The 14,829-nt window shown below is 44.5% G+C and overlaps 1 protein-coding gene across 1 annotated transcript in view; it reads right to left on the reverse strand.

Annotated features, from left to right (window-relative positions):
• Nucleotides 1–8,353: 8,353 nt before the first annotated feature.
• The window catches only part of GUCY2F (guanylate cyclase 2F, retinal), a 96,264-nt gene continuing 89,788 nt past the window's right edge, over nt 8,354–14,829 (reverse strand). Inside the window, exons 17-19 of the mRNA XM_032618956.1 lie at nt 14,108–14,202; nt 8,535–8,623; nt 8,354–8,441 (exon numbers count right to left, since the gene is read on the reverse strand). Of these exons, the coding sequence (XP_032474847.1) occupies nt 8,354–8,441; nt 8,535–8,623; nt 14,108–14,202 (272 nt within the window). The remainder of the gene's footprint in view (nt 8,442–8,534; nt 8,624–14,107; nt 14,203–14,829) is intronic.

Consider the following 14,829-nt stretch of genomic DNA (forward strand, 5'->3'; position numbering starts at 1 on the left):
GAGTGCCTTTTATATATGTCAGGCACTGTGCAGAGTACAAAGATGAATTGAACATGGTTCCTGCCATCAAGAAGCTTGTAACATTTCTTTTCTCTCTCTAGAATGAAGTATAGTAGAGACAACAAGACAAATATACAAATAGCTAGAAAACAAGTTATTATTATATAACTTTTAAAGAAGTATAGGTACAATTATTACAGGACTTCAGAAATAGGGACATATCACTAGTGGGAAAAAGGAAGGCTTTTTGGAGAAAGTGATATTTGACCAGACTTTGAAGGATTGGCCTCCTATGGTAGTATTCGGAGGGAATTTCAGGTAGAGGGAGAAGCACGAATAAAGGCATGGAATCAGAAAAGGTCAGGGGAAAGAGCAAGCAGTAGGTTTGGGCTAGAGCATAAACTGTAGAAAGAGGATAGAGAAGGTTATAAGATCTGAGCTTTAATCCCAGAAAGGTACACAGAAATATAGATTGAGATATACACAGAGAGGGAAAAAATTTACTTCTCTGGAGTAACATAACCATCTTTTGACACCCTTTTGGAACACTGTCACTACAAACCATTAAAGTAGTGTTGCACTTTATAGGCATAAATAAGGATATTTCATGTTAATATTTGTCCTTTGGGGACAAGAGACCAAGTCAACCCAAGTCTGACCTATGAGACAGGTTCTGCAGACCCACAACCATCCAAGTGAATTTAATCTGACCCTAGATTGCTCCTGGACCGGGGGATACCCAAAAGAACAAGCAGGTCTTGCTTCTTAGTCACATCAAATATGTCCCAATTAAGTTAATATACTGCCACTTATAAAGAACCTACCTCCATCAGCTAGTCCCCTAGAGGATTCTAAGCATTTGCTCGGAGCAATTGCTTTTCCTTTGATCTCTCATTCCAGAAAAGCATGGTCATGAGAAATTCACCTGGGACTACTTCCCATGCTGGGCTCAATCATCCTGAGGTAGCTGGAGCCAGTGAGTGCACGGGCAAAGTCCCTCCCTGGCCAGACTATTCCCACTGGGTACAGAACTGTACCCACAACTCAGATTTCATGGCTCTGGAGGAGAAAGGTGTTGTCAACAATAGTAATCAGAATTGGTTCTTATCTCGTTTTGAAGTTTGCAGGCTTGGTTCTCCTCTGACTTCCCTCCTCATATACTGGAGCTCTTATTTGGATGATGGGCACAGTGAAAATGTTCCTAAGATGTCCTCTGAAGTCAGGCCTCTTCTCAGGTATTTCTGAGACTTTAATTCTATAAATAGGACTAAGACCATGTGCTTTCAACTAACAAATGAATCCATAAGGCTGGGCAGAATTGGAGGTTTGTTTTTCATCCACTCGGGCCAAATCAACTTAGGAACATGTATGGCTCTGGATGAGATCCTGTCTGCATGATAAAGGTGATATAGTGACCAAGGAATCTGCAATTTTTTTCTCTCTCTCTCTCTGGACTGTGATGTAAATACAGTCACCTAGCTCAAAACACCCCAAACCAAAGTATTCCTGCCAAGCTTATGCCCATACGTACACTTAGGGGTCTTTCCCCAGGATCTCTAAGGAGTGTTCCTAAGGGTCAAGGGTTGTCCTTGATAACTCAGATCTCTTTTTGACTTGGTAAGAGCAGTTCCTCTTTTACTAACTAGATGGTGACTTTAGGAAGATAGCTTCTCCTCTCTGGACCCTAACATACTTTTCCACATTTCAACACGGTTGATGGTCTCCAGGGCCCTGCCAGGTCTATAACTCCATGTGCGCACGTTCATTTGCTTGGAATTAGGTCACCTTTGAAAAATCTTTAGTGGCATCTGGAGCCACTCTAATTTGCAGTGAGCCAAAGTTAGAATACAGATTAACAGTCACCTCTGCTCTCAGTGCCTCTTTGAAAGAGATCCACTATTGCTTGTCCTGCAGCAAATCCAAACTGGAAAGGAGGTAAGATAGCACAGTTTTTACAAACCACTCCAGAGAAACCCAAACAACATACAAATAACAGATGTATTGTAGGTTTTTAAAAGGTACCTTGTGTCTATGTCTGTGGTCTACCTATCAGTCATCTTGAGCTGAGAAGACGGCATGGACCAGAGAAGGGGTAAGAGAGAATCGTATTGCACAGATTCCATTATTTTAATGGGCTAGGAGTAACCAGCCAGGTGGGAAATGTGCTTGATTAAGTCGACTAGCTTTGGCTGAAGAGGAGGCTAAAATAAAAGGGCCAATCCATTGTGGCCTTTTGTCTAATTAATGCTTACTTGACTCAAGTGAGTTTTCAAGTTACATCCAATTGTTTGATGTCACATAGATGTGACCACCCAGCGTACGAAGTATTACCATTTGGCTGTTTGCCACCTCCCACTCCTTGCAAGTTGATTCCACTTGGCTTAAGGACAAGAATGTGATGAGATGAGTAGCTTGGTAATAAAGTTGTTTATACTAAGACAAGGTAGGCAGAATGGGAGTCCTTGGAACAACACTTTTTGGTAGAGTAGTTTTGTGTAGTAAACCAAGTTACAGATGAGGTAGATAGCCATCTGCTATCTCCTCCTGCTTAGCTACATCGAGTGAAATAAGGAATAAGTGGATCACTGAAAGCTGCCCACAATCTAAACAGATTCAGCCTCCGCCACCAGACATATGAGTAACACTGCCAGCAATAAAATAAAATAAAAGTAAAGTGGACTAATTTGAGAATCAGGCTGACTTCAGGTATTCTTTGGCTGGATGGATGTTATAATAACATGCAATAGTCTATGAAGTGAGCCCAAACAGGAGGATAAAATAGAATAGATGATCTAAAGGGATTTTGAGCAATTTTAATTTCCTTTGTGCCTTTCTGTGTTTTCTAAATTTTCTACAATGAACATGTATTGCTGTTGAGATCAGTAAGAAAAAAAATCTAAAGAGATTTAAATAATCCCCCATGGGATGACCATTCTGTTACATTACATTTGTAGAGTATAGCCCAACCTCAAGTAAGCAGGACCCAACTTGAAGTTCATCAGCATTTGGCTTTCTTTTTCCACTAATCCATTTTGAGTAGAGGCAAATCACAAGAAAACAAGCAGATATAAGGGATGTGGTGAAATGATTTAAATGGCTATTTGAAAACCTTGTTTAAGTTGTTTCCTAAATATTTTGTTTTGCGCAAAGAATATAGTTTACTTAGGAAAACATCATTTTGAAAAAATCATTTTGGTCCCTCTTAACCACCCACTCAAGCTCCCGTGTTATTAGTGACAGATGAATAGAGAAATTTAAGAATCAGGCTATACTCCACTAAATAAATCAAATGGTACATGAAAGTAGAGAGTGTTTTTCTTCTCCATAAATAATTAAAACACTAAGGCAAATTGAAGAAAGCTTAGTTTTGGTCAATGCAGAAGGCCTTACTGGAAAAGAATCCAAGAAAGGATGGATGACTTTAGATAGAGGTTCATGATAGAATCAAGCAAAGGAAGATGTGATCATGACCAAGACAGAACTAGCAGGCTAGACGAGGTAGGCTTGGTTGGCATGCTGGACTAGAGAAATACCAAAGGGGGAACTAGAGGGTAGGATTCGATACAGAGCTAGCGATCACACTCAGTGGATCTCATGGCTCACTAAAAGACTTTGGCTAGTCAGTGCTCACTTTACAGGGCCAGCCCAGGGGCTAGACAGTCCCTGGGGCTAAAGCACTACACGATGTCTGGGAGATTCCTGATCCATGGCACCTACAGCTGCAGCCTCATTCCCCCTACCTTGCCCCCCCAAATCCTTCCATATTCATATAAGAGGGCAGTACCACCTCCTCTAGGAGAAGTAAAGTCATGTTTTAAGTTGGTACCTTTCTTTGAAACTTCCCTCAGGCTTTGCCTCTTTCTAGAAGTCTTAAAAGTTCAGCTTTTGACTGAACCTTGCCACCAGTAGAAGATGATATTTCATGTCTCCTCCTCCACTGCCGTGTCTAGGAAAAGGGATTAGAAACTCAGTTCGAGGAGATTGAAAGGCAACTTGAACCTTTTCTGCATCCTCTTGAACAGCGTTAGTATAGGAAATAGACCACCCTGAGGCTGAGAGAAGTGAGCTCCTGTGAAGGGAGTAGTAGTCCAAGGGCGCTTTGACTGAAGATTGAGAGAAAAATGCTGGGAAGAGCTTGTGACTCAGATTCGGGGTGAGGTGATAATGGAAAAATTAAATATTAGTGAGAAAGGTATCAAATTATACCTTAGGCATTTCTTTCTTTAAAAAGGCTTGTTCTAAAAGAATTAACTGCTTTACTGGCTGATATGTTTGGGTTCAGCTGTTTTAATAAAGAGATTATTTTTTATAATAAAAGAGAGGAAAAGCTTGCTTAACTATTTTAAACATGCCTGTGACTTAAGCCTTATTGCTTCGGTCCATGTGACTGTGGCAATCCACTGCCAATAACCCCTTGAAAGTAGGAAAACTAAAAGAATAAAGTAAAAGCAAATGTTCAAAGGGATTTAGTTTAAGGGCAGGGGTAGGGGCTTGAAAGGCAGGGTGGACAGGGGAAGGAGGGAAAGTACCAAACTGTAAGGGAATTGCTCAAGTCAATCTACGACCGCTGTATCTTTTACCCTCACAGTATCTCTTACATCTCTTCCGCCATGTTCAGAATGTGACCCTGAGGCCCAGTGAGATACTCACCTAGCAAGGACAATTCAATTGTGTTGCCTAGATTCTCCTTACTTAGACAAGAAAAGAGATCGTGACAGTTTTGGAAAGATTTTGAGTAATAAGCAATCAGAAAACAAAGGAACTTCTTCTTAGCCCTCAGTTATCCAAACAACACAGTTAACCAGACTCTTCTCCCCGCCTCCTCTTCCCTATGCATTCCAGCCAACTGAGGTCACAGTGCACTGGGATTCAGATGTATGTTTGCTAGAAGATGTTTTTCCCTGGCACTAATCTCACAGTATCTGAGTTGTAAATTGTGCTCATTAAATATTTTCTAGAGATTCAAACGAAATGAAAAAGAAAACAAAGTGCCTCCTACTCTTTTTCTGTGAAAACAGAGAGCTTCTTATCTTAGTCCAAGTAGGGTCTGCTCTTTTAGAATGACTAAACTTGGAGGTGGTTCTCTGCCCTTCCTTAAGGTTCACATCCATTGTAGTATACATTGAAATGGCCTTTGCATGATAGCTGTGTAGTGAGCGAAGCTTATTAAAGTTACTTCCCAGGGGCCCCCTTACAGTGGAATTAGGCTTGAATAACATAATTACAATTGCATAATGTTGCTATTTACAAGGTTTTTACAGATTTAACAAACAAAAAAAAAGAGGAGGCACATTAATACGTAGGTAATTCTCAACTTCCTCATGAGATGTGTCCTAAACATTTAGAAGTCAATGACTTGGAGTTTGGAATGCCTTGCTGCATAGAAACTGTGTTACATATGTGGTGGTCAGGTTTCTAGGCCAGTACACAAAGGCTGATTTAACCCACATGAAGCAGAGTTATATTAGCCCTCTGGCTGAGGTCCTAGGTCCTGAGGGCAGAAGGAAAAGCATTCTTTCTTCTCATTCTTTGGGTCCAAGGAAAACCCAAAGCAAAAGTTTTAAAGTAGAGGAATCTAAACTGACTTTTCCACCCTCATACTTGTTTCACCCTTCACACATCTCCTAGGGATCCATTGCTCGTGTCTTGTCCCAAGCCTTCCACTATAATCCTTCATTCTTCAAAACTGCCAACTTCGGGCTTCCCTGGTGCCACAGTGGTTGAGAGTCCGCCTGCCGATGCAGGGGACACGGGTTCGTGCCCCGGTCCGGGAGGATCCCACATGCCGCGGAGCGGCTGCGCCCGTGAGCCATGGCCACTGAGCCTGTGCGTCCGGAGCCTGTGCTCCGCAGCGGGAGAGGCCACGGCAGGGAGAGGCCTGCGTACCGCAAAAAAAGAAACAAAAACAAACACACCTGCCAACTTCTTCATTTCTCCTAGTCCTGATGAAAATGAAACTTCCCAGTCCTCCTGAGCATCTAGCTCAGTTCACCTTCATTATGATATTAGTGATGAATCGCCCCTTACCCTCCAAAATGTATATCTATGGTTGGAAGAGGAGGCTTATGAACCCCAGTTGGTGAAATTTAAGGGAAAGTAACAACCTCTAGGAAGTTTTAGGAAGTGGTAGATATCGGAGGACAGGAGGAAGAAGCTATTAGGTAGGCAGCAGGGTGCAGCCTGAAAGGCAAGCCCTGCAGTCACTTCACCAAAGCTATACCCCCTTTCACAGCATCTTTCCTTCCTCCCCGTCTGACACCACAATGCTCTCTCAAGGTTTCAAGTGTCTCCTCAATGGCTTCCATGGTAGTGGCAGTGCGTGTGAGGCATTCCTAGATCTTGTGGGTATTTTATAAGTTGAGTCTATCTCACTAAGAGTCAGCCTGAAACTTCATAGAAAGTTGGAAACATTCTGGAATAGGTGGTGTTAGTTGGTGGCATCAACATAGGACATTTAATGAAAGGTAAGTGAGATGTCTGGGAGCTCTTGGATTTAGGTCAAGCCTTCTGAAATTTGTTAAGGGGGCTCTTTTTTGAGGACTTTTGTGATTTGTACAGCCTGCCAACGCCATTGTGGTCAATTAACACGCTGGTTAAAGCACAAGTGCTGATGAGGCCAGGATCAGAGGTCAAATCAATCCTCTTTGGGGCCAATTGGCTTCAATCCGTTCCACAGATGCACAGCCCACGGAATCTTGCCCTCTATCGAGGGGATCCAGATGAGTGAGTGTTAGTGGCCTCAGCTACATCCATCTCCAGTGCTGGGAAAGCGCTACCAAGCACACAACCAATGACGGCGAGTCAGCTGCAGTGTTTTCTGCTGCAAACTCCAACACGTTCTTAGGAATGGATAGGTTCTTGTGCGGTACCTCCAATGCCTGTGCCACCCTGCCAGAGGGAAAACCCTTCAAGAGCTTCCAAACCCTTTCCTGCTGTGAGACAGAGACAGAGACAGAGGCAGAGACCGAGACTGACTGTGTGCTGTGTGTCTTGGGTGTTTCCTTCCCCACAGGAAAGAATGTCTTGGAGACTGGATGAATGTGTGTCCCAGTTGATCATCTGCTTGTATTGGTTAGGAGGAAAGAACAGAGCCGGGTCCCAGGTGGCAGGGGGCCGTAGGGCAGCCACATGTTCAGTACAGAAGCTTTCTGAAGCATAAATGTTATGACACATAGAGGGTACCTGTGATAGTCACAGAAATGAGGATGCATTGGGTTTTCTTAGGAGAAAAGCAGTCATCGAGAGCTGACAAAGTCAACAAAGGCTAGAGGAAATATAGGAAGAATGTGGATGCCTTTGGTAGCTGCTGTCGGAATTGTGATTATTCTGGAACATGTTAAAAAGACAAGGGAGCAGGAGTGTGTGGAGATGCCCTAATGTTTACTTTAGAATCGTGTGATTTCCACGGATATGTGGAGAGAGCAATGGGTCTGAGGGTCAGTGTCTCCATGAAAGAGAGAATAAGAAAGCAGGATAGGGCTTCCCTGGTGGCGCAGTGGTTGGGAGTCCGCCTGTCGATGCAGGGGACACGGGTTCGTGCCCCGGTCCGGGAGGATCCCACATGCCGCGGAGCGGCTGGGCCCGTGAGCCACGGCCGCTGAGCCTGCGCGTCCGGAGCCTGTGCTCCGCAACGGGAGAGGCCACAGCAGTGAGAGGCCCGCCTACCACAAAAAAAAAAAAAAAAAAAAAAAAGAAAGCAGGATAAAGAAGAGAAAAGATACTGACAGGAGCCCAATAAGGCAATGGATTCCTCAGAAATAAATACATGGGGAGAATTCTTGATAATCAGGCTGCTGTTGCTGCTTCTAGTAGGGGAGGAGGGATGAGGGAAATTGTCCTGAATTCAAGCCAGGCAGTCAAGGAGTTGCCAGGCAGAAGCAATGGGGCAGGGCCTGCAGAGGAAATGACATAAGCATCCCCTCGAAGATGATCTTGCCAATAAATCCTGGGAAAAGGGGGTCGTTGCAATATTGCTGTGTGGCTTAAATAGAGGTGAGTCTCTAAAGACCAGAGGTGGCCCACCGTGAGGCCCAAGTGCTCACAATGAGACAGATGGGTGCACCTGCCTGATAACTGGATAACAAGGCCAGCCTCATTAACATTCAAATGCGTTATCAGTGAGGAGGTGAAGATGTCTCTAAGGCCGGGGCAGCTGACCTCCCTCAGATGCAGCTTGCTCTGCAATAGGCCTCCCCACAAGGTCTGTGCACAACTCAGTGGAGCTTGGAAATTCACCAACTCCATCACACTCTGCCAACAGAATGTAGGCTGAGACTGGCATCCACGCCAAAGGGAGCCCCAGCTTTGAATATTTGGCCAGTTCCTGGGCTCTGTTTTCCTGCTGGCCATTACCTTACGGCTTGTTTCTCACCAGCTGCTTTTCTGCTTTTCTTCTTTGGAAGGCTGCGATCTCCACTGGTTGCAGGCCATGGCCCACTTGCCTGCGGGGCAGGAGAGACACAAAAATAGTTAACGAAGAGAGTGTGGCAGAGAGGGGCATGGGACGATGCTAACTAAGTGTGATCTCCACTTACCCATCTTTGCCCACTGGTGGAGGCACGGGAAGGGGCTTCGTGAAGCCTTTTTTTCCAACCAGCCAGAAGGTCTCTTCTGTGCCTTTGCCCTTATTATAGAAAATACGGAAAATCTTAAAACGTGCTATCACCAATTTTCCTAAAGAAGTCCTTCTGTTCAATAGGGTGCAAACATTCTGTTTGGCTCAGAAACTGCCTCTGCTTTCTCCTTATCACCACTCGCTGGAGTCTTCCTTCCTACACGGCTTCTTTGCCATATATACCTAAGGCTCAGACAAGCTCCATAAGCTGCCACAGAGGCCAGATGAAAAGCGAACAGCATTTCAAGCTGTCATCCAGATGTTTTGTCTCCCCGCTGACACGCAGCTCCATCTTTGGGAATACGTGGATGTTCCGCTTCATAGCAACCAAACATCTGTACGTTCAGTCAAAGATTCCGTTTGTCATATTCGCCGTGATCTTTTGCAATTAGGCAACCCATTGTCTTTTGTATCTAGAGTACATACGTTCAGAGTCCACCTCTATCCCCAACACTCCACCATCCAATGGCTCTCACAAAACCCAAAAAGGGAATAGAAATGGAAAGCACACCATGCAACTTTGATCTTAAGCCCAGGGCATCCTGGCTGCTTTGAGAAGTCTGTATTTCTGCAATGTTCTTTTCTTCCTGCCAAGGGAGTCTTACAGAGAGAGACCCCAGGGAGGCCTCCACCTACAGCCCCATTAGTTGACTGTCAAGAACCACAGGTCTGAGAAGAGGAAGGGAATGTAAACTCAAGTTCATTGCCCCAGAGCCTGAGTGATGACCTCAGAAGAGCCAAATTTTCTGCCTCTGCCCTGTCCTCCCCTCTTTCCAATCAACCCTCCTCAACAACATGGTTCTCTCTCCTCCTTTCAATTCTCTTTTCTCTGTCCTGTCATTTCCCCCAGTCCGTAAGGAAAAAATGTGTTTACTAAGACTGAGAAAAGTAATGAGATGTGTTTCCAACTCAATCTGAAATATGGTCTCACTCTTGGCGGATCTCATTTGGAACAGTTCTAAACAGTTTAACTTAGAAATTCCAATTAGGTTTGCCCCCCTTTAAATATCAAATCCATTATTCTCTATTTTACATCACATATATCCATCCCTTAACAATCACGACAACAACCATAATAATAATTAGCACATTTAACTGGAGAATCTCAAAGCGTTCGCAGATATTTGGTTCAAGGCTCTGAACGAGCCCTCCATGAGGCAAGTAGGAAGAGAATACCACAACAGCCCAACCTCCATGAACAGGCAGCCAACCCACCCTAAACCTAAACCTCAAATAATTGGACTGTTCGGGGCCACTCTGTTTTCAGAAGAAGTGAGCAACTTGAAAATATGCTCCCATCACTCATTCTTACATTTATTCCACCCTCGTCGTGTCAGGGCTGGGAATACAGGGATGGCTCTGTCCTTAAGGAGCTCACAGTGTAATTAAATAAAAACAATTATCACAGGCTTCCCTGGTGGCGCAGTGGTTGAGAGTCCGCCTGCCGATGCAGGGGACGTGGGTTCGTGCCCCGGTCTGGGAGGATCCCACATGCCGTGGAGCGGCTGGGCCCGTGAGCCATGGCTGCTGAGCCTGCGCGTCCGGAGCCTGTGCCCCACAACGGGAGAGGCCACAACAGTGAGAGGCCCGCGTACCGCATAAAAAAAAAAATAAAAACCAATTATCAGGCCATGTCTTGGGCCCTAAACAGAAGCCCAACTCTTCTGCTTCCTCAGCTCTTTATTTTCCTCACAGAACCTAGTACAGTGTCTCGTACAGAACAGGTGCTCAGTAAATAGACTGTTCCACTAACTGGCACTCTCATTCCTTGAGTACTTGGAATACTCAAGGTGTCATTGGACCTCATTTTGGTAAAACATACTCTCAAAACTTGACCCCAACCCCCAACCATAGTTGACTGTTTTTCTTGAGCTCTAGGGGCTATCAGGACAGTATGTCAATCCCCAAGGGAGATTTGCAGATGCCAGGATTGTCTCGATATTTGGGTGAGTCCTGGGACATACTGGCATGCCAAAACCAATGGTTGCAAAATAGGATGGAAGTGTTATGGACTCAGGCAAGCTTTCAAATCAAAGAGTATGCTGGGGAGCTCCAGGGGCTCTCTGAGGTTTTGGAGCCCATCCAGGAGAATTCTTAGAATCCTAGCTCTCTGTTTACCCACCCTACTTTCAAAAGTCTGCTGAAGGGAGGTGGGGGCGGGGGGGGGAAACAAGTATGCAACAACTGAAGCCTAAGGCGAACTCTCTGACTCAGTATCAATCCCTAGGCAGTCCCAGAGATCTCCCAAATAATAGCACCTTACTTTGGCCTGACACTTTTAAGATACTTTGGCACCTCCTGTCTTATTTAATCCTCACAAAAACTGTGGAAAGTCGGTTTATTATTAACCTCATTCTGCAAATGGGGTCCCTGAGGTTTATGGTGATAAAATGGCTTGTCAATAAGCAGGCATAGCTGGGACTTGAACCCAACCCTACTAGACTACAAATTTTATTTATTTATTTTTTACTATGACTTTGCTATATTTTATTGAGGTATAATTGACATACAACATTCTATTAGTTTCATGTGTACAACATAATGATTCGATATTTGTATATATTGTGAAATGATCACAACAAGAAGTCTAGTTAACATCTTAGACTCCAAATTTTAAGTGTTCTTCCCTCTACACCATATAGCTTTTCCAACACACTGGAGTCAAGGGGCCAGTCTAGAGGCCAAAAAGCAACCGCAGGGAATTTTAAAGCTTGTGATTAATGATCTGCCTAATAATCACAGGTCAGAAGAGGCCTCCATGTTGAGAAATGGAAGCACAGAGAAGATGAAGTTACTTGTCCAGTGTCACACATTGAGTCATTGATGGGACAAGAATTATGGACCAGACCTTCTGACCTTCATGACTCTGTCAATACAACCTCATTACTTCTTAGCTCAGTTGCTGGTGTGTAAATGTCCACCTCTGGCAAGGACAACAGAAACCGGCTAAGAACAACCATTTGGGGAAATCTTTTCAGAGTGTAAAGCTACCTAAGAGGCCCTGGCAAATATATGTGATAAGCCTAGATATATACAAAGTCTCAGCAAGGAGCTTCAAACTTGTTAGGAAAACAGTAACTGAAACAGGACTCATTCACGTAAGAGAAGAGGTAATAAGATGACTTATCGCCAGGCCATTAGGAGAAAAATATTGAGAAAAGCAGAAATGGCCCGTTAAGCACTGATGATTCTGTGCCAGTATAGTACAAGAGGAGGTTGGAGTGGGCAGGGGAACAGATTCCCAGAGAGTATGAGCTTCTTGTCTCTAAATGTGTCCTCCTCTAAGCTTCCTCATTTTGGTCTCTTTCTTTGTACCCCCCTCCCACCCAATTACTCAACTTCTCTGTGTTCTCCTCCCTCAGCCAATCCAATCCACATCTTTGATCCCACTAAAAGAAACAACTTAAAGCGTCATCACTCCAGTGAAGGAAATGGGATGGGGGGTAGAGGGGGGAAGAGTGGTGTTGTTACTGGATCCAAGCCTTGAGCTGAAGAGAAGAGGCTCTGATGGAGGAATTTTAAGCATCAGCCAGCTGGAAGGAGAGGATGTTTTTGGCCATCAGCTTTGAAATCACACCTGGCTGGCCATCAAATGTAGTCCTTCTGACCCAGGCACTAGAGCGATTCTTGCTTTCCAGCAACACAGTGTGGATGGGGGAGGGGGGGCGGGTGGTGGTGGAAATGTTAAATCAGAATTTCTAAAGTGTGCTGGTGATGTCGTCTTATTGGGGATATATTGCATGCCCTCAAGGGACAAGGAATCTTCTGTCCCCAAGTCCCTACTAGGTAATAGCCAATACCTGCCTCTGGTGGGGAGGTAGAGGTACAGAGACAGAAAAGATCTCCCCTCCTCTCCCTTCCTTTCTGTGGGTCTTACTTCCTGTCCTTATCCTTCTTTTCATTGGCCCTTCCTTTCCCCTGGGGCACCCTCTCTTCTTCCCTCTCAGTATCTCCCTCTCAATCTCTCTTCCTCAGGAGGTCTCTGCCACCCCAATAACCAAGGCCTGACATGGCCTTAGGGGAAGCCTCTCCCAGCCTCTTCCCCCAAATTCCTTGGGGTAGGGGAAACTGTGAAGTCGCAAAGGGCCCTTCTGAAGTAGTCCTGCTTTTGTACGTGAACCACCCAAAGATGTGATTGCTCCTGACTGGTATTTGGGGGGCAATAAAAACCATGGGGATGGGGGTTTATTTTTCCTTTTCAGTTTCAAAAGTGGCACCTCTTCAGCTCTTAAATTCTCTCGTAAATGAGGGAATCTGTGTCTAGTAATACAGGCAGGCAAGTGCTTCAGGAAGCCAAGCCACCTTTGTCCTCTTCCGCTGAGAAATGTCCAAATATATAGAGGGATCACAAACGCCTTGGGTGATTTGATTCATTGCCTAAGTAATATCGTCCCCCACATCCTGTCTTTGCATTCTCTGCAGAGGTGGGAAAGAAACCTCTGTCCCCTAGTAAGTGACCCATCCCCCCTGCTAGAAGATATTAAGGATCTATCGGAAGGGACAATCTAGGACTAGCCATTAAGGGAATTAATTGATCAACTAGAACCAGGCCTTCCAATCTTTGACTTCTGAAATCCTTTTCTATGTAAATTGCCACTATTTGGGGTAGGCATGCAAATGACAGAAACAAATCGTGCATCACTCAGTGCCCGGATTTTGCTTTGCCTAAGAATAATCACTGAGGAAATAATTTTCATGGACAATGGTATCATAGAAAGACTACTGAATGGGAAGTCAGGCTTCCTGGGTTATGGCTTGACTCTGCTATCAACTGACTGTATGACCCCGATCAAATTACTTCACCTTTTTAGGCCTTGGCTCTTCATCTGAAAATGGAGTTAAATTATCAAATCTCTAGAGTCTCTTACAGTTGGGACGACCAGGGGCCCTGGGGTACCCAGAGGAAGATGAAAAGAATCCAGTGGAAATGGTGAAAAAAGAAAAAGGAATATTACTATAATCCTGAATCCCAGATCAAGTGATAGTCCTAACAGAGAAAAGGCACTATAAAATGTTTGTCTTTCATCAGAACTGACTGGTCCTTGGGGAAAGACATAAAGCCTCTCTGTAAACAGGGGGTCAATGTTGTGGATGAAAAATCAGAAAGGAGAGCCACCAAGCAGATGGACAGAAAACCCAAACTCCCCAATACTGTAGCACTGCCACATACTAAATGAAATGGAAGTTAGAAAATGTAAATAATAGTGCCGCTCACTGAAATGCCAAATTCTGGGCAATTTTTTAAGAGAGAAAAATGCAACTCCTAGTCAGGAAAGTGCAGAGGGATTTTAACGATCCTTCTCACTGTAGCCGTATTTTAAAGGAATGAAAGGTGAGGCAAAAAGGAACAATCTTTTGGGAACCAGAAATGGAGCTGGAAATTCTGCCCAAATTATAGTCAGACACCCAGGTAAACTCTTTCAGCAGACCATGACCTCTCCAGGAGCAGGTGTGTCCAAGTGGTTTGACTCAAAAAACAAAAGGACATTATACCTTGAGCTCTGTCCTTCCTCGAAGCTCCACTTCATAGCCTTCACTCAGGGTTTGAAGAATTGTCACCGTGCTGTGACTGACGTGAATGCGATAAGCTGTAAAAGCAAGAGAGGCATGACTTTGGATCTTTTCAGGTAAAATCAGTCAGAAAAATATTAATGTAATAAATGCCCCCACTTCTAAATGAACTAGACCCTAAGCAAAGTCCCTGAGAGAGAGAGAGACAGAGAGAGAGAGAGAGAGAGAGAGAGAGAGAGAGAGAGAGAGCGCGCTTTAGTTAGAGTTTCACAGGAGGAGGGGACGGAGATGGATGGCCTTTCTCACCAGGCCAAACACCAAATAAAACATTAGCTGTAGCACCTATCAGCCTCCTAGACACTATCTCAGATGAAAGACCATGCAATAGAAAGGTGTTCATTCAACTTGAGGTTTGAGATGAAGAAAAAAGCAACCACTACTTTGTTCTTAGCTGAAGCGTGACCTCCTCTGAGGGAAGTTAAGCTTCAGCAGCTACTCTCACAGGCTGCTGCTGGATCTGAACCCCCAAGGTCTGCCCATCCTACTTAAGGGGCAAAAGGGTGTCTCTTCCATATACATCCATCCAACTGTCTTCCAGTATTGCTGAACTTAAAACATCAGTGAGAAATGTACCAAGACCTCTGCCAACATTCTGTGGTGACTACATCTATAGCTGTCCTTTGGGTGGGTGGCTCTAGCTGTGT

Source organism: Phocoena sinus, chromosome X, assembly GCF_008692025.1.
Source record: "Phocoena sinus isolate mPhoSin1 chromosome X, mPhoSin1.pri, whole genome shotgun sequence".
NCBI lineage: Eukaryota > Metazoa > Chordata > Mammalia > Artiodactyla > Phocoenidae > Phocoena > Phocoena sinus.